This window comes from Eleginops maclovinus, chromosome 4, assembly GCF_036324505.1.
Source record: "Eleginops maclovinus isolate JMC-PN-2008 ecotype Puerto Natales chromosome 4, JC_Emac_rtc_rv5, whole genome shotgun sequence".
NCBI lineage: Eukaryota > Metazoa > Chordata > Actinopteri > Perciformes > Eleginopidae > Eleginops > Eleginops maclovinus.
The window spans coordinates 17,847,115-17,866,269 of NC_086352.1; the positions used below are offsets into that span (position 1 = coordinate 17,847,115).

Here is a 19,155-nt window from a genome sequence, read left to right on the forward strand (position 1 = left end):
CCTTGTGTTGTTGGCTGAGAAGGGGCAGTACTCTCAGGAGGGACATGTGGAGGTGAAGCAGCTCTTCCTAACAGTTGCCTATGAAGTTCGTAGAGTGCAGAAGAGAAAGAAGACTAAGGAGACTTTAACAGCTCATTTTCTTATACCTGCAGGAATGAAATGAAGTTACCATCTTGATTTGTATTTTTACATTTTAGCATCATAGCACCAGATGCAGTAGAGGGGACCTATTGCTGAAGTCTGTCTGTATTTAGTTAAAGTGTGAGTGAGGGTGCTGGTAAAACAGGTGAGCATACTGTTTATATTATCCTTATAACTACATGCCTCTTTTTAACTTATACATTTCAGTACACTCAACATGTACTGATATACTCAAATGTATACTATATAAGAATGGATACCATAAAATAGTTTTTATGTCATCAAAGAAACAGGTAAAAGCCTTGGGAAATATCTGATTTCTATGCTTTCCCGCTACTTTTACGTTTCCTTTGGCTTCCTCCCGTTTTCTTCTGAATCTTATTAAAGAGTGTTTTGTCATACTTCTTTCACAATGTATTTTTGTCAGCCTCATATTTATTATGTGATAGCAATTTAAGGTGAGTAAACAAAACGTATTGTTCAGTCTGTTTCATCTGTGCTTTAAATCAGTGATGTGCATATTTTTCATCAAACAATCTTTATCTTACAGGCTGGATTAAAATGATCGTTTGCAGAGGCGTATGCAATTTTGTAACATCTTCACTTGTGCTCTGAATGAGTTGGCTTGTTTGTGTTCATGTGTGCAATCATGCACACATGAATTAGTCATTGTTCCATAGTTCAACTAAACTGCCACCATGCTGTTAAGTTGCGGCTATTGTCTTCAGTTTTATTTAAAATGTACCAGCTTATGTTTTGGTTTAGAAGTATTTATAATTGTACCCTGTCACTGAGAGCACACTTTAAAGGTTTGGATCCTTTATTGCGACAGAAGACTGTACACAAATGGTTTTCTTTACTCTGCTTTTCTCTCTGCCTTGGCTGCATACTGTCAAGCCTCTAATTAACTGTCTCTTTTGGCACAGTTTTTGTTCATTTTGCTAAATGTTTGACCATTTCTCTCATAACTTCTAAAAGTTATTTTTGTTTTGGATTTTACACTGTCTTATATAAGTTTAAACTCACAGCACCTTCAATAATTAACATGTTTTTTAAATGTTAATTGAAAAGGTATAACATATACACAAGTAATTGCATTTTACTGAATCTTTGCAAGATGGCAAACAAAGAGGAACAGTAGCAGCTATATAGACTGAGAATGTAATAGAATTACAGTTTGCAGAGGTATACAATTTCCAACATCTTCACTTCTGGTCTGAGTTAATTGGCTTATTTGCCCCCTAGGAGCAATCATGCACCGAGTAATTATAATAATCATTGTTCCATGGTTTGACTAAACTGGCACCATGTTGTGTTCATCGCCTCTAATAAGAAATATTTTGTATTTACTGCGTTGAACTCTCCATTTGTGTTTTAATATTTAATCACATGGTTTTCTTTACCTCTAAATGTTTTACTTTTATAAAATCTTATTTTTGTAAAAGTAAAACTCTTATAAATGATCCCTGTGACTTGGCTGCTTACTGTGATGACTCTAATTAACTGTCTTTTTTAAGTGTTTGACGATTTTTATCATATCTTTTAAAATGTTTTTCATTAAGTTGACAAGTGGTACCTTATGAATGAAACTTTTTATAGCTTTGAATGACAACATGCTGCATCTGATCTCTGCAGTGCATTCCCTATTGCTGTTTCAGAGAGGAAGCAGCAGATGTTTCCCGTAGGAGCCAGTGAACTGGGCAGATGGATTTGTAGTGGTGTACAACATCTTTGACTGACTGTCCTTCCTCAACACCAAAAGCATCCTGCTGCAGATCAAAGAGATCTGTAAAGGGTGAGTGACCACAGTCTGCTGAGAATGAGGCCAAGAGAGGACTTAACTTTGATGACATAATGAGTCACATTCCTGAGATGAGATGTTTGCCTGCATATCCGCATGTGAATCGATGTTGTATGCGTATGAGTAAGAAACTGCATTCCAGCATGCTGTACTAAAAAGAGCAAAACAATGTGAGCGCTAGCACAATGGGTCGAGGGCCTTTTCATTGTTGGATTCATAAAACTTCAAAGCACCTTCAATAATTAACAGAGTAAGTAACCCAGGCTGTGGTATATTCACCTCTCATTTAATGCTGTCTGAGAAGTGATAAAATAAACATAAATAATTGCATATTACTAAATGACTGTGGATGAACAGTGGCAGCTGAACAGGATGAAACTGCTGAATGTTCAACAATTTCCAAACATATTGTGAAAGAGATTTTAAACAGTGAAGGACACCACAGCCTTTTCTGCGCATCACTAAAACCTTTTCATGACATCCTTTGATACCAGGTGAAAATCAACAAACTCAAAGTCTAGTAAATATTTTCTACATTTAAACTTGAAAACACCAACTTTACTGAAAACGAAGGACATCAATTACCTAACACCGTGTATTTGTTTCTTGTATAAAAATAAAGCAGCAGCATCCAAAAAGTAAACAAATAAAAAGTATGCTTAAAAGTATATGCTATTGGACAAAATGTAAGGGTTTCTAGGGTGCAATTAAATGTATTGCCATAATGAAGTTAAGGTTAGATTTAGTAACACGTTTTTTTTATTAGCAAACAAAATATTATTATTATTTTCCATAATATCATAAGAGCCACTCTCCAAAAATAAATACTTGTTGCTAATAATACTTCCGTAGGTTACTTTAAATTCAGGAATTTCATTTGCAATGGAATATTCTTATCTGTAGTAGGCCTATTCATTATTTGACAAATGCAAATGATCGGAGCATCTCTTCCACCACTGCTAAATGTACACCCTAAGTACTCCTCCGTGTTGTCCACTAGGTGGAGACTAAGGACCAAGAAAAACCCCGGAGCTCACAGGGAAAAGCGAGTTCCTCCTTCGCTTGTATGCAAGATAAAATATGGATATTGTGCAGGTTGTACATTTAGGAAAAACACTTTCGTGTTCACTTTTATCGTAACGTCAGGTCTACTCGACGACACACAACGAGCCACCCGTGCCGCTGCAAGCCTCTGAATAGTGAGAAAACCCTGTTCATTCATTCATTTGAGTTTTGTCCCTCCTCGCTTCCACTAGACACTCCGCGAAAAAGTTTTAGCGTGAAGACGACCAACCTGCTGAATGGAAATGATCCTCTCTAAGAGGTAAGACACTTCAGTGTAATCATCTAACAGCAGCAGCCACATTGAAGGCTAACAAACCTTTTAAAGACCGTTTTTATACAACAGTACATTATATAAAGCAAACGCCTATACAACTCCGTGTATCGTTACCATGACAACTTGTAGCTTACCTAAAAATGACTGCCAAGCTTCAAACTTTCTTTTAATATTTCATTTTATAACATGAGAAGCGTTCATTAATTTATTTGAAACATTAAATGACACAGCACGAGATGTTTGTCAGAATATCCCAGGCTTTTAAAAATGTGTATATCTGCGTTTTAACAGTCGTAGCTATCTCTACCATTATTAGCTTAATGTAAACATCGGGATCATTTCAGAGCACGGAAATACCTTAGGTTAACGAACTGACCTGATTAGTTAATATGAGCATAGCAAACATTCGATGTCGATTATGTTAATATGTCTTGTGTTCAGTGCTGGAAGGAGTACTCAGTTCTGGTTCTTGAGTAAAAGTAGAAATAATAAAGTTTAGGAAAACTCTGTTACATGTACTAGTCCTGTATTCAAAATGTTACTCAAGAAAAAGTACAGAAATATTAGCATCAACATGTACTTGAAGTGCCAAAAGTAAAAGTACTCATTGTGCAGTTTGGCCCATTTTCTAATAATATATGTTTTGGTTATACATATTGATGCATGACTGTGCTTATCACGCTTTGGTAAACGTGGAGCTAGTTTGAATTACTTTGTATACTGCAGGGTCGCTTGTGGATTTACTCCTTGAGTAACAAAATCTTACCTAAGTGTTTATTATATTTCACATTATTAATCAAAATCAGCTAATAAGTAACCATTGGTACTACCTTAATGTAGTGGAGTAAAAACACAATATTTACCTCACAATTGTAATGCAGAAGAATCACACAGTAGCATTAAATGGAAATACTATAGTACAAGAACCTCAGACTTGTATTTAAGTACAGTACTTGAGTTAATGTATTGTATGTGTCATAGGTTTGTCACAAAGGCTATGTTGTCCTGCATATTTTGTTGTATTTTGCAAATCATATTTTAGTAACTGTCATCAGCATGGCGGTTGGACATTGAATGATTTATAACTAAATGTGTAAACATCTGTGTGTACGGTGATATGAATGTTCTGCGTTCTCTCCAGGGTTGTTATTGAAATGAATTTGATTTGTTCTTATTTTTGCTATGGCCTACATTTTTCTAAATGTCTGCCTTCCTAGCTTCCCAAGGCTGAGCCCAGCAAGGGCAGAGATTAGCCTGAATCAGGATTAAACCAATGAGAACATTTGGATGTGTTGGCCCTTATCTCCCAGCAACATGTGTGCTCTGAGCAAATGGCAGAATTTGATCTTTTTCCTTCCTTTTGGCAAAGCGTGTTTTCTTGCCAATAGACACTTACCAAACATGACCATTGGAAACAGGAGGAATTCTTGGAGCAGCCTTTAAATGATTTGTTTGTAGGGACACTACATGGATTACTTGTTTGCTGAGTGTAAGAATAGCAACAGTTTGGATGTTTTGAATTGGGTTAGGTCAGGTATTACCTACTGTAGATAGCAGTTGCCAGGCCCCCATTCGGAGAAGTAGATAGTAACTGCAAGGATGTAAAGGAATGTACTACAGTGAACATTGGAAGCGGCAAACATATTTCTGCCACCTTATTTTAAGTGAATGCTATATTTAGCATATTTTCATCATTTTACTTTGTTGAAGACCGCTCTTCCTTACAGGGAGCTGAAGCCGATACATCCATCTAAGCCCTCATCATTGACAAAAACATAAATGTAACCCTGAGGAAACACAGAGTTGCTGATTATTTTAATGTATCCTTTATTTAGCTAGACAAGGTCCTAATAAATACAATTATTATTTATTATTAGTTATTCTCCCTTCTTTACTTCCAAACTGGATACGGGCCCACTAAAATCTACTATAGGTAATACACTGACGATGGATAAAAACCCCCCTTATTCAACCGTACTTCAAACCATCCGAATGATCCCTTTAAAGTCCCTCCTTGTGTCTGTCCTATGGTCCATCAGTTGTCTGGTATGATTTCGCAGCTCTTTAGTGAGTCTATTGTATGCCTTAATGACTTAATGTTGATGTGTTCTCTTGGTATATTACATTTGGACCACAAGCTTTGATAATCTCTTTGCATAACATTAGGAGTCACCTCATAACTTAGTGGGCTCCATATTTGCATTCTAAACATGCAATTTCTTGCCTCATCAGGTAATGTAATTCCACGCTTCATTAGGACTGTGAAGTTTATCATTTGTCATCAAAGCCAAGCTGTCAATAAATAATTAAGTTTCACATGAGGAAAATGTAATATTTGGGCTCAAGCAAAACGGATGGCAGTGTACATTTTAATTGCAGTAAGTAAGATTCTGTTTTTGTGAGATTTTCAGGCTTTATTTTAGCTGCTGCTTGTTACAGCTTGAGGCACCATCATTAAAGAGTCTCTTAAACCTAATTTATTCTGCTATTTTTTCCAAGAAATAAAGGAAACACCATGTACAATCACCTAAAATGTTCAATATTTTTGATGTTATAGTTGAGATTGAAAAATGGTTACAATTTGCACACTGTAGTCTCAGCAGCATAGGCCATTTCTATCTAGGATCCACCACTGCTGCAATTTGGCATGCTGCTTGTTTTACTGACAAAGGCCACTTAGAATTGGCTAAATAGTGATTATTTCTATCATCAATAAATCTGATTTTTACAATCACTTAATTAACTGTTGATTCTATAAAATGTCAGGAAAAGCGGGTTAATGTTCATTAATGGTCGTTTATACTACATGGTCGGAATTATGTTGGTCCTGTTCTAAAGTATTATAGTGTGATATGTAAAGAACACTGCAGTCTAACATGAAGGGTGGAATAAAAGAGTGAAAATATATTACCATGAGTTGATGAAAGATAAGCAGTTTTAAAGGTTACACAAGATCAGAGTCATCCTTTGTGTGTCCGTGCTCTCTGTTCCAAAGTGACATTGATTTTGTGTGCTAAGTTCCTAGCCAGTCTCCCACTCACTCCCGGTCATTAGGCACACCACCTATATTTGTTCACTCAGTAGTGTAAATAAACAAATTGCTGTCTGACAGAATGATGGAGAGATAAGGCAAGTATGGGCTTGACTTGTGATGAACCGTCGGCTCTAATTACTTCCTGCTGAAACTGGAGATGAGGCAGACTCAATGTAAAGGTGGACCGCAGCCTGTATTTCTTTAGACTCAGGGTGTGTACTGATGTTTGCTCCTCTTTCAGCATGTCGGTGCGAACTAAGACTATTAGGTTGGACATTGTTAATTTGCGCTGTCCTCTGTACTCATTGCATAGTTAGCCTTATATTTTGATATTTTTTCTTGGGTCAATCTGCCACGTAGGAAGAGATGGATATAATTGTTTCATGCACATCTTTAGTATGTTTGACATAATCCAGTCATCTGAAAGGAGATTAAGAAGACTTGACTTCCAAGGAGGTGCTGGAATTTCACTTTAATAATTTGGATGTTCATACCTGGACCGAGTATTAAGGCCTAATGAAGGACTTTTAGGAGGTTTTATATCAAGCATTTAATCCTTGGTTGCACGCGTGGACACCCATTCTGATCATTTCTGGGTTAATTTTCCATCCTCTAGCCCTATAAATCCTTAGTTTAGGTTTCTGATTGGTTGCAAGCTGCAATGTAAACATTTGAAGTAATTAAGTTAAAAAACCAAACCAAGTATTTGATGGATCCAACCCGTAGTTTGAGTTGAAGGGGTACAGTAGAAACACAGGTCTAGAGATTTTAGAAGGATAGCAATTAGCAATTCAAAACCTTTGTCTGTTAGTGACCCTTTTAAAGATCAGACTTCTCACCCTGACCTGACCCTGATATCCAATTTCCTTTGCATTCGGGATCTGGGGCTAAATACCAGACACCTTTGTCTTGGAGACACCTGACGTGCACAGGACCCTCCTCTTTCAGTAAAGTCAAGTCCCCAGTGATACACTCATCACATGCCTCTGTCTTCCACAAATTAGCTGTGATTGAGGTGATTGGAGTTTCCAGAGGCTGTCACATTCGTTTTGATTGGAAAATAGACAGAAGATAATGGGGGAGACAGGCCTGTTATGAGAGCCCTGTCAGGGCTAAAATAATGCATCAGAGTGAAGAGGTTAAAGACACCGCTTCCTTGTTAATAATTAATTGCTGTGCATGTGGTGGATCCACTTCATTGCTCCCAGTCATCACTTGATAATTGCTTTACATTTAATTTGGCTTTAGAGACTGTTTTTCAAACTGGGTAAATTGTGTTTAAAGTTAATATGGACTCAGACTGCGACAGAAGTTTAGACATAAACCGGTAATTAAAAAAATGACAAGTTAGAGTACAGGAAATAAAAAGGATTCAATGATCCTGCACTCTTTTTCTTAAAGTTGTTACATCTGGAATTAACTTTATGAGCTAATTGAAAAAATATTGTCTTCAATGTGCTTTAATTAAAACTCGGCTATGTTGTTAACTATTTCAAAACCAGCAGCGATGATTGCTTGTACTAGAAAGCATTTGAGAGTGGTTTTTCATGTAGTCACTTAAATTGTATTTTGGGATATTGACAGAAACAATGCTGTGATTTTGGTTTACGGTACATTTCTGGAAAGATATTATTCTCTCATTCTCTTGGCAGTGAACAATTGCACCTTGTAAGAACATGTCTAAATTTGCTGGATTGTTTCTCATGTTCATTGCAAATGTAATACAGTATGTTGGCTTTAGAAAAATGTTGGTGACGATAATGTAAAGCCAACTACTGATTGACCAAAAGCTCTTATGATTATGATTGACCGTTAATTGGATTATATTACACAGAGATAGTTCTATTTAAATTAAGTTGTCCAAGAGAAGCAGTTCTTATTCGAAACTTTAATTTCCTTCATAGACAGCCTCTCATGGTATGGCCCGACGCGACATTTCTGAGAGATAATGACCGCCCTCTCCTCTATCTCCAGATGACACAAGCCTGTGTTGGTGGAATAGGCATGAACATGGTGTCCCCCTGGACCAGTAGGGACACACTGGAGAGGAATGTGCCTTTAATACGCCTGGAGGATGACGCTGACCTCAGGGTATGGACTCTGCAGTCCAGTGTTGTGCAGTGGGGCCACCACGGAAAATGTCACGCACACTCACTGGTGACCTCTATAGTATCTGCACCAGAAGAGGATCAAACTTCAGTTGCTGCTGAACAACCCCCTTCATTGGGGAATTTGACTTCTCCCTTTACCAAATCCGAAGCAGCCACTGCTCAGCCTTGCATGCACACAGATAATGATCAACTTAATTAGACCTGAGATTGAACGAACTGCAGCAGCAACTTAATCATTTGTAACTTGATTAGAAATACTATATTCTGCACCTCTAGAGACCTTAAAATGTTCCTTTCTTTCAGAGAGCTTTAAATTAGGAAAAACTTCGGAATCCAGGTCTTGAGTTAGACATCATGTTTTTGTAAACCAAAACAGTGAAATAATCCTCAAGTCTAAAACACAAGCAGCTCCCTCTAAGTGACTGACACGAAGCAAGAGTTTACTAACTATTTACAAAGTATTTTCTTTCTTATCTTCATAGGAAATATATGAATTTGGAAAGAAATTGGGTCAAGGTAGCTTTGGAGTTGTCTATGAAGCCACGCACATTGAGACCAAGACTAAATGGGCTATTAAGGAGGTTTGCAGACCAGCGGTAAGTGGCTATGTTTTTAGAAAGTTAAAGTTAAATGTTTGGAGATAAGCAAATGGCCACAAACTCCATCAGCTGTAATTCCACTTTCTATGACTTCAGGCAGGAAGTTCAACAGCCAAGATGCTGGGGCATGAAATAAACATCCTTAAACAAGTCAATCATCCGCACGTAATACATCTACAGGAAGTCTACCACACAGCTAAGGTGAGCATTGCCAATAAGTAAGACACTTTAAGCCAAGTTATCTTCCATTACTGTGTGTCTGAATGAATATCAATAATATGCTTTTTACTGGTCATTTCCTATGCTTGTTTCCAGATGACTTATTTTGTGACTGAGCTGTGCGTTGGAGGTGACCTGAAGCAGCTGTTGCAGCGGAAAAAGTTCCTTACAGAGGACGAGACGAGGCACATCATCTGTAGCTTAGCTGACGCCGTTGTCTACCTTCACAGAAGAGGTAATGTCATTCTACACATTGACATTTTGATAATGTTGCAAATCATCTTAATGCTAGCGGACAATCTCATTTCTGATGAACCCCTTCTTTAGGCCTCACCTTGCTGCTCACTAAACCCTGAAAACACTGATGAATCACACTCAACTTATAACTATAAAAGTTAAACAATGCAATTCAACTTGTTGTTAATTTACTTCTGCTTATACCCAAGTTTGGAACAAGGAGTATTGACATTTATTTTAGGCTTGGCTGTTTTATATTTTCAAAATAAGAACCCATCTTGGTTCAGACAGTGGGTATGCAGCAGCTCAGTCTGGATATTCACTGGTTCAAGTACAAATAACGATAATATATTTATATATATTCTGTATAGGTCCGGTTTACGCATGTGTGTATTTCAACTGTAACTGTAACTGTATAACAGCAGAGTGAAAACAGAGTTTCCCCTAGGAGATAACTTGCCATTACTACTTTTACTCATTATAGATAGTTGGCTTATTTTGATAAAAGAGTCATGATAAACAACTCTGAGGAAAACATTATATATTTTTAATCAATGCGGCGTGTTTGTTTTCAAAAGAAAAGTACTTTTTTGCTCTTAATGGCCAGATCTTTGGTGAGAGGAAAATGAGGACACTACCCCGGGTGAGGCATCATTACATGTGGTTAATGACTAATTTACAATGAGCTGGGGAAAAATACTGATTAATCGGTGTGTTTTAACACGGAAAGTCCCTCTGTGCTGGTTTTCTTCACCTCTATAGAAACACACCACACTAACGAGAAAGCACTGGCTTTGAATTTCGAAAGACAGAACCTTTTTCAAATGACCAATTATAAAGCTCAACTTGTTTTTACTCTGATGATTAATTTTCTCGGCTGCTGTTTGTCAATTTCATCATTAGTTGTTAGAGCTATACTTAGGCTCAACTGTGCTTTGAGCTCTAATGCCAACATATCCTCGTAACAACATGGTGTATCTAGCATGTACATGTTACTTCTACAATTCACATCCACTGGTTTTATGATTATTGAAAAATATTGTACCAAAATTATATTATATTTGACTTCCTCTTATTATTTTTGATTAAAGAAACTAAATAAATGCAGTACTTAAAAGTATATTTTTAACTGTTTCATTGGAATTTATAGTAGGTAAATGTATACCAAATGAAGGCAATATAAAAAATAAAATGAGAGTTCATCATTGAATAAAAAAACAGTTTTAAATGGATAAAGTAAAAAAACAGCATTTTCAGGTGATTGTTTTGTGCACGCCAGTTGGTCTAACTTACATTTCACACACCATCAACACTGTTGCATTTTATAATTGCTTGCTTCAAACAGTGCTGTAAAAAAAGAGTGCCCAGGGCAAATTGTATTTTTCCTCCTGCCTCCCTCACTCCCACATGTTTGGTTAACAAGGCCTTTCAGCTTGCTATACTGTAAGCAGTGTAAACAGATCAAAGTGTGAGTGTGTGCAAAATATATGTATTTTTCTGACATAAGCAAACCATGTTGCACCTAACTAAGATCACAGACTTTATTTTTCCCCAGAGCTATGGTTGAGATTTAAAGTTTAACCTGGAATCATGTTGGGTTTTAATCGAGTATCTGCAAGAGTGCATAGATACTTCTCAGTGGTTTCATCACTAAGAGCATGGTAGAACTTTTCTAACTCATTATGTCTTTCTAAAGTCTTCCTCCTCTCATCTAACAGACATAGTGCACCGAGACTTGAAACTTGAGAACATCCTTGTGAAGGACTATCTTGATGAGGATGATGACGGCAGGATTAATATCAAGGTAAGGCCGCGACACAAACTTGCCTACACCGCTTTTCATCCACTTTCTATCGGGGAGTACAAGCCTCTGATGGGAACTTTTTCTTCACCCACTATATATTTATTTAGGGCTTTAAATACTACCTCATTATGACAGACTTCCTCTGGTATTTCTGTATATTAAACCTTTACAAAGAGAGACTCTGTAACTCTAAACAAATTACCAGCTGAGCACAGCATGTTGTGTGCACTGACTATGAATCAGCAAAAGCAAATGCCTAGTGTGCGAGCAAACAAGCTAGACCACAGTATAAATGTTCCTTTCTTTCGGTTTTTCTCACAAATACAACCACCTATATACTGTCTATGTTGTAAGAAATTGTTGTTGTTGCAGAGCACCAGTAAGTTTTATTTCACAGGCATTTATCTCATCTTCTTGTTTTTTGCTTTGTCATATGTGATAGTCACTTGTAAACTGTGGACCTGTACAGCTATGTTGCTATTAATGTAGATTGTCAAGGATTATGTTTGAACCTTGTTTTCCTGAAAAAACCCATTTCGCAAAGGATATCTAACATTTAGATATTAAAATGTCTACAGAAGATGAATGTATGTTACATATTTTGTACTACATTTTACCACATTTTTCCATCAAATTTCAAAATCCAGATAAATTGTTATTTCAATCAAGGTACGGTTCATTTCATACGCACTTTGCTCGGTCTTAGCATTGTGGTTGTAAACCAGAACTGGTCGTTAGGTAAATTTAAAATGTTTAACCCAGGTTTCATCAATAGACAGTGGAGGCATTTACTGCTTAACCTGCCCCCGCTGTAATCCTTCTGAACGTCTGGATAAAATGTTATCAGAGAAACCAGCTGAGCAAATATTAGTGGCCACTTGGCTGACAACTGCCTCAGATGTATGTTGTCTGCTGAACTGTGTCACAGAAACACAGATTCTTAATGTGACACCTCGGATAACTGGCTCCTGGTAAAAACCTCCTAAACCATGAACAAAGAAGTAATCATAACCGGGAGAAGCTGACAATGACCACAATGATGGTGAAGACAACAACCCCCATCATCGCACACTGATATACAACGCCAGTGAATTCATGTTTCGGTTAGAGGCCCCAAGTAGCAGAACATAACTTGTGTGAGTTTTGTCAGCACATTTAAATCATGTTTATTTGTATTACCTTTTCCCTAAGTGTTTTTTTCTACCTAGGTGACAGACTTTGGATTAGCGGTGAAGACAGGAGGCGTAGGGATTGAGAACATAATCAGGGAGGCCTGTGGGACTCTTGTCTATATGGGTATGACACCTTTCAGTCCTACTTGCATCATTCAAAAATATAAAATGTGCTTATTCAAAAGTTGCTCAGCAGCACTGCTCGTGGTCAAAAACGACATTTAACTATTAATGCTCTGTAATTTCCACATCTCAGTTCAAGAAAAGCTTTTTCTGTTCTTGTGTGAATTTCAGCACCTGAAGTGATGAGCGGCCGTGGTTACAGCCAGTGGTGTGATGTGTGGAGCATAGGAGTCGTTATGTATATGTTGTAAGTAGACACCCACTATGTACTAAGTATAAACGCACATACTTATATATATATATACTGTGAAGCTATGTCTATATACTGTGATATACTGTGTGTCCTTGTAGGCTGTGTGGGGAGCCTCCGTTTGTATGTAAAACGAAGTCCAAACTTCTTAAGGAGATTATGAACAAAGGAGCCAAATTCACTCAACCCATCTGGGCCACAGTCAGTGATGCAGGTGATGACTTGATAATACATGAATGATAAATGTAATCCTGCTGAAAGGGGGAAATTATTTCATTTGCAAGCAGCACCGGATGTTGCATGCAGTTTTACAAACTCAACAGTTGGCCTGTGTCTCATCCAACAGCAAAAAATCTTTTGACCTGCCTTCTGAAGGCGGACCCTGCTTACCGCATGTCTGCTAATCAGCTGCTGGAAAACCCCTGGATTACAGTAAGGAAATAACTGTTTCATCTCCATGTATAAACTTGACAAAATGAGCCACACAAGGATCTCTAAGGGGTGGCTTTTTCCGACAGGGAGACACTAATGTGCCTGCTATGCCGTCAAACGTGCTGGAGATGATGCGCAACCACCTGGAACAGAAAGAGAGTAAGACAATTAAGAAGAGTTTATTTTGTTCAAGTAACTTAATCCAAGTCATGAGTCAAGGTGTTCTGGTATACACTGTACAAATAATAGATAACTTGCAGGCGGAACACTTTGTCATACATTTTTATGATTATAATTATTGTTCTCACCAAGATTTTGTGTGTAGTACCATTTGATGCCAAAGTTACCAATTAAAGTGAAATAGTAAAATCTACAGGTTGACAAGCTGTAGTCTCATCAGCTGTGGGTTTTATTTTGTCCACAATAGGAGCACAGACTCTGGGGGACATGTCCCTCACCTCCTCTGAAGGCACACTGGACTCATCCCCGCTCCCCCCGGTGGCTTCAACAGAAACAGACAGTGGGAGTCACGCTGAGAGAGACAGCTGCTTGGACCTACCCTCCACGTCCACCAAGCCGGTACTGTTTATCTGTTTAGCACAGCTCTATATTTTGAATTATATAGCCTAAGCATGTTTTCTTATCCAGGACTCTATTTTTAAAAGGCTCCCAATTAAGTTAAAAGATCTCAAGTATCTGCTTTTCCGTTCAAGTACTCTTACTCCTAAGTACCCCTGCTTACACATCGTTTACGTCACGTGAAAATGATCTTGTTTGTTGACTAATTTGTAGATAAGTAGATAATTCTGCACTCATTTATTGTTTTTTATGGAAAAAGATTGATGATTTTGGCCATCTCTTTTTATAATGTTTTAGGTACTCTAAAGTACCACATTCAAATAAGCTTCACATGGTTTTGATTTGTTTCCACAAATCAAAACTGAAATATCCTTAATAATTCAAATATTCACATGTACATATATTATTTTAAATACAATCGTTCTTAGTAAAGTGCTTTTGTGCTTTCATATTGAAATGCACAATGCCCTTTGTATATTCAATCCCCACTAGATGGTGCCAGATTTAGCTATTACACCAGATGGTGATGAAGGTGTAGCGATGCAGCTGTTTTAAAATGGATGTGATAGTTAATTCTATTATGTAAGAAGAATATGAATCTTATCCCTGCAGTCTCTCGATGGTGTGAAAGCCTCCACACAGCCGAGCACAAAGCAGCGCAGGCCTCAGAACAAGAAGGACGTCAGTACGGGACAGAAAGCAGCCTCTGAGCTCAGTAAGGCCGACGACCAGAGACCATCTACCTCTAGTAAAAATAGGACTGCCCCCCCCAACTCTAAGACCAACGCACATTCTAAACAAGCTAAACTAAAAAGCCAGCTATATCCCTTGTGAAAGAAAACAAAAATAAGTGGACAAAGTGAGCATTCAAGAGAGAAACTCAACTAGAGATGGACACTTTATTTAATGTAATTCTGTTTTATTTTATTCTGTGATTTAGCAGTGATGTGAAACTGCTGTGTACGGTGCACACTAAGCAGTGACAGCAGTGTCAAATAAATGAGCCTCATAGTACCACAGCAGCTGAGGGTCTGGCCTCAGCATTGCCTCGTGCCAAAGGAAAGGGCCCTGGTTTGAGATGTTCTTAGATTGGGCCAAACTGCTGGAAAAAAGCTTGCTGTTGCACAGCCAACTGTTTATGAACGTTATTCAGCACGAATACAGACTTCAACTTTTTGTATGGTGGCCAGCAAACACAGACATTGAATGAGCTTGTCAGGTTTCACTAGTGGCATCTAAATAAAGGATTGATTATAAAGCTACCGTCGTCTAAAGAGGAGATAAGAGCACCGAACAGCTCATGCCCAAATCAAACTGTTATTTAGTAATTAACTTACTACCAAGCAGCATATTTTGTCATTGCTTATATTTCATCTCTTTGATTATATAGACTGTGACTATACTGTAAGCTCCCCCCCCAAAAAAAAAAAATCTGTCTCTAAAAGTGAATGCTAATTTATTACATTGGACAAATAATATTTAGCTATTTTCTTTTTAGGAATAATTGTACAAATTGTTTTCAAAAAAAGGAGTATTTGTCAGAAATGTGTGATTACAAGTCAAAGCCGTTTTTAAATCTGTAATATAAAAGTGTGCATATATATTTTTAGAACAAGACATTAAAAGTGCCAAATATCATAAAACACAAAACAGCAATTTTGCTTGTTTTATTTTCAATAACATGACATTTTAATTTTTTTATAACAACATGCGTAATTGCAGAGAATACGCAAAGACTACAGGATATTATTTTTTTGATATCATATCACAATGCCAAAGGGAGCATTAGGGATTTACTTTCTTCTGTTCTGACCTCTCAATTCCAAACGCCCTATATGCAGTGACTGCACCCACTCGGTGTGAAAACAGAGAAACCGTCACACAGGCTGGTTACGCTCCATCTGAATGCAGAGGATTGGGACTGAGGGCAGCCGTGGGTCTAATCTCGTTTGGAGGCCATTGAAAGCAGTAGGAGCTACTTTGAGGGCACTGCCATTCAAGCACAGGTTTTTCCGCTGTAGAGAGAATAATCCCCAGCATAGATACAACATTAAAGTAGCCAAGCATAACACACAGAGGCTGAATTTCAAATCCACCCATTTGCATCTTGAAGTGAATGAGTGCCAACAATGGGGCTCCGTGCTCATGCACAGGCTCTGTGCTTTAGTGTGTCTGTAAATGCAGTGTGCATTTGTTGGAATGGTTTTCAAAAAGGTATTTCTACTTTGCAGGGTAGAGGTAATTGTCTTAGAAGTATGGACACTGTATGTTAACCTTTATCAAATGCAGTCCAGGTAGACTTACTCATCTTGCGTGATCTTACTTGACATAGTATTTTCAATGTCTTATGTTGGATTTATTTTTAACCAAACAAACCAGTAGTATGTGAATGACAACATGTTAATTATCTTTGTTTTAAGCTGCTTGCCAAAAGACTGCATCATTACTGCAAAATTATTGACATACTGTCTGCCTTTGGTTTAATCGGACCGGTACAAACAGCAGATGGAGCTGTAGTTAGTTGCTGAATTTATTTCCTGGAGTTAATCTGACAGGAGACTGCTATCCCTAAAGCATACTACCTAGTTTTGTGCATGAAGATGTGTAATTAGAATTGATTGCTTGAGTCACTGCCTATTAAAACTGTGATGTCCATGTAACGTGTCACTGATTAATATGTTGTATAGTTATGTCTTCATGGTCCATTCAAACTGAATAAATGGCAAAAGACATGCTTTGTTGGAGTGCTTTCTTATACACAAAATGTAATTCTGTTGGAAGAGAATTTGAGAAATAGAAAATAAAGGGTTAGGGTCTGTCCTAGTTAAAATTCTTTCCCCTGTAGAATGGCTCATTTTTGTCAGAAGGGGAGATGGCATTTGAGCATATGGTCCTCATTGTCTTGTGCCAGATTTTTGATTAATTATAGGGAAACCTAAAGAAAAAAACCCTCTAAATTAATTTGTGCAAGCAGAGTATGACCTAAAGCAAATTATAGGAGTGCTTGTTCATGACTCAGGGTGGAACAAATTTAGACAGACAGAAACACGCTGCAATAAATATGGAGGAATCAGTGTTTCTTTATGCATGATGACAGTAACTTCAGTTGCTGTTAAAAACTGTCAGTGAGTATTGCTGCAATCCCCCAATTGTACTTTTACTCCATTGGCCGAAACAACATAGAAGAAAAAGGTGTTTGGGGAGGGAGGACAGAACGAGATGGGCTGTATGGTGGATAGGTTAGGGGCGTGATTTTGGGACAAAGCATGGAGGCAAAGGAAATTAGAAAATGTATCGGGATGGAACAAGGGATGTGCCCCCCCCAAAAAAAAACCCTTCCCCCTTTTCCTCCAGCAGTGCTCCTGACAGATGGAAGTGAGGGTGGGTGGGTTGACGGGCTGTAGGGATTAAAACTCTGCAGCCCCATTTTGGAGCCTGAAGAGAGTGTCACTCCTGCAAAGGTGCAGAGAGGCACTTGTGGCGAGAGACGCGGGGTGTGTGAAGTGGGTGCGCACGGGCTAATGTCAAAATAGGCAAGGATGCTTCCCCTCCATCCGCCCCCCCTCTGCTCCATCCACCTTTAACCACTGAGGAGCATGGAGGGGGCTGCTAGGGAGAGAGGAGGGGGTGCGTCTCATAACCTTAATAGAGCTCTCTTTAATTAATCAGCTCATCTGCAGAGGCCTGATACCTGCAGCTGAACCCCCCCCCCCACTGTACTCCCCTCCATCCTCACCCCAAACACAACATCCTCACACTGCTGCTGTGACATTGTGGTAATGAGGTAACAAGGCTACAATGTCATGGAAATGTTGCGGAGACGTTATCTGTGGGGGCTCATCACACATGCTGATGCTCCTGATCCCCTTCAATGTTTACGTTGTGTGTCGACGTGCGCGTGTGTCTCTGTTGCTATGTTCTCTGATGCCCCCCCCCCACATAAAAAAACAATAGATACATATGGCCAAATGGCATGAAAGAACCATGATGCCTCTATTTCCACAGAAGAAAAAGAGGGAGGCAGGGGAGGGGGGGATGCTCAAATAAACATTTGAAACAGATGGCAATTTCAAAGCAAGCCTCATCAATCTTTGTTGACACTACCCCTTTTTTAAAAGTACTCTTATTTGGGATATTTGCAATTATAATACATACTGTAAGCTCATTTGAATATCAAATTAATTACCGAACACACTGGAGTAAATACCTCCTTTATAAGTCCTTGTTAAAAGTGAAAAGTTCTTGACTACGGTTGGATGGCGTGTTAATTTACAGTGATATCTAATCCCAAGTTACTTCACATAAAAGGCATTACTATACATATTTTAATGGGGAGGTGGTTGTTTTCCAAGCAATTTTCTGCTAGAGTACATTTTTAATTTATTCATATTTAATTTATTGGTCTCTGCATACCCGCTCAGTAAAACTAATCAACACCATGTATGGGCCTCTTAAAGCCACATCTCTCCTTGGCAGGCACACAGGCTGCCTCTGCATCAGGATAAGCTCTCCTCTCTCGTGCACAGAGTGGGTGAAATGTCCCGCATTCAGTCGAGCAGGAGGATACCACCTCACCGGAGAGACTGTTCTCACAAACAACCTTTTAATCAGGAGGAAGAAAGGGTGGCAAATGACAAATGTGCCCTTTCCTGAGTGATCCAAAACATTTTCAATTTGTGTGCATGGTGGTCATCGACACTGCTGTCAGAGCATCTTCCCCCTCCCTCAGTTACTTCCTGCCTTCAAACTTTTATGCCCTTGAAATTGTGTTTTTGGAGGTTTGGAAGTCATTTAGGCACAGTAAGTTCTTATCACCTGACTTTGCTATACACTCCAAATTTCTATCGACCCATTGACTCACCTTGAGGAAGGATCTACTCAACCTTACATATGGAAATGATTTCAATTAATTACCATTCCCCCTTTGACAAGAAAGAGGGGATTGGGGAAACAAAGGAGCCCAGACAACAGGAGCATTTCTCTGGTGTAATGTGCACCATGTGTAATGAGCAGTGGAAAGGTCATTTGACACATTTCTGCCAGAATGAATTCATTTATTTCAAGCACTTAATTTTGTAGTCACCTCATTGTTGCACGGCTTGGCAGTGCACTGAGAGGGTGCATTACCACAAGTGGAGGCTTAGTTTCCTCCCCAACAGCTAGTGCTGACCACACGTCTGTGGGAATGCCTGAAGAGCAGAGAGATAGTGCAATGGAGTGTGGGAGATCCAATCACCCCTTCTATCATAGGAAAATCGCCTCCATCACCTTCAGCGTAATTGGAGCATTCATTACAGTTCAGTAAAAATGCAGG

At 38.5% G+C, this 19,155-nt stretch overlaps 1 protein-coding gene across 2 annotated transcripts; it reads left to right on the top strand.

The window, feature by feature from the left end:
- Positions 1-3,201: 3,201 nt before the first annotated feature.
- Positions 3,202-16,551, top strand: stk33 (serine/threonine kinase 33). Of its 2 annotated transcripts, XM_063880899.1 has the most exons (14): positions 3,202-3,266; positions 8,290-8,406; positions 8,909-9,022; positions 9,122-9,226; positions 9,341-9,479; positions 11,200-11,285; positions 12,494-12,581; positions 12,752-12,827; positions 12,932-13,044; positions 13,177-13,262; positions 13,349-13,421; positions 13,690-13,841; positions 14,454-14,556; positions 15,683-16,551. In XM_063880899.1, the coding sequence occupies exons 2-14, from the start codon at positions 8,290-8,292 to the stop codon at positions 15,802-15,804; spliced, it is 1,374 nt and encodes a 457-aa protein (XP_063736969.1). In that variant the 5' UTR covers positions 3,202-3,266; the 3' UTR covers positions 15,805-16,551. The 2 variants fall into 2 exon arrangements, with proteins under 2 accessions (XP_063736969.1, XP_063736970.1); XM_063880900.1 differs by having other exon boundaries at positions 14,454-16,551.
- The last annotated feature ends 2,604 nt before the right edge of the window (positions 16,552-19,155 follow it).

What these genes read in the sequence shown, in the direction of transcription:
- stk33 (XM_063880899.1), top strand. Translation starts at nt 8,290, where the DNA reads ATGACACAAGCCTGTGTTGGTGGAATAGGCATGAACATGGTGTCCCCC. An exon ending in TGGGACTCTTGTCTATATGG is followed by an intron (nt 12,582 to 12,751) that starts GTATGACACCTT and finishes TGTGAATTTCAG; the next exon opens with CACCTGAAGTGATGAGCGGC. An exon ending in CCACCTGGAACAGAAAGAGA is followed by an intron (nt 13,422 to 13,689) that starts GTAAGACAATTA and finishes TGTCCACAATAG; the next exon opens with GAGCACAGACTCTGGGGGAC.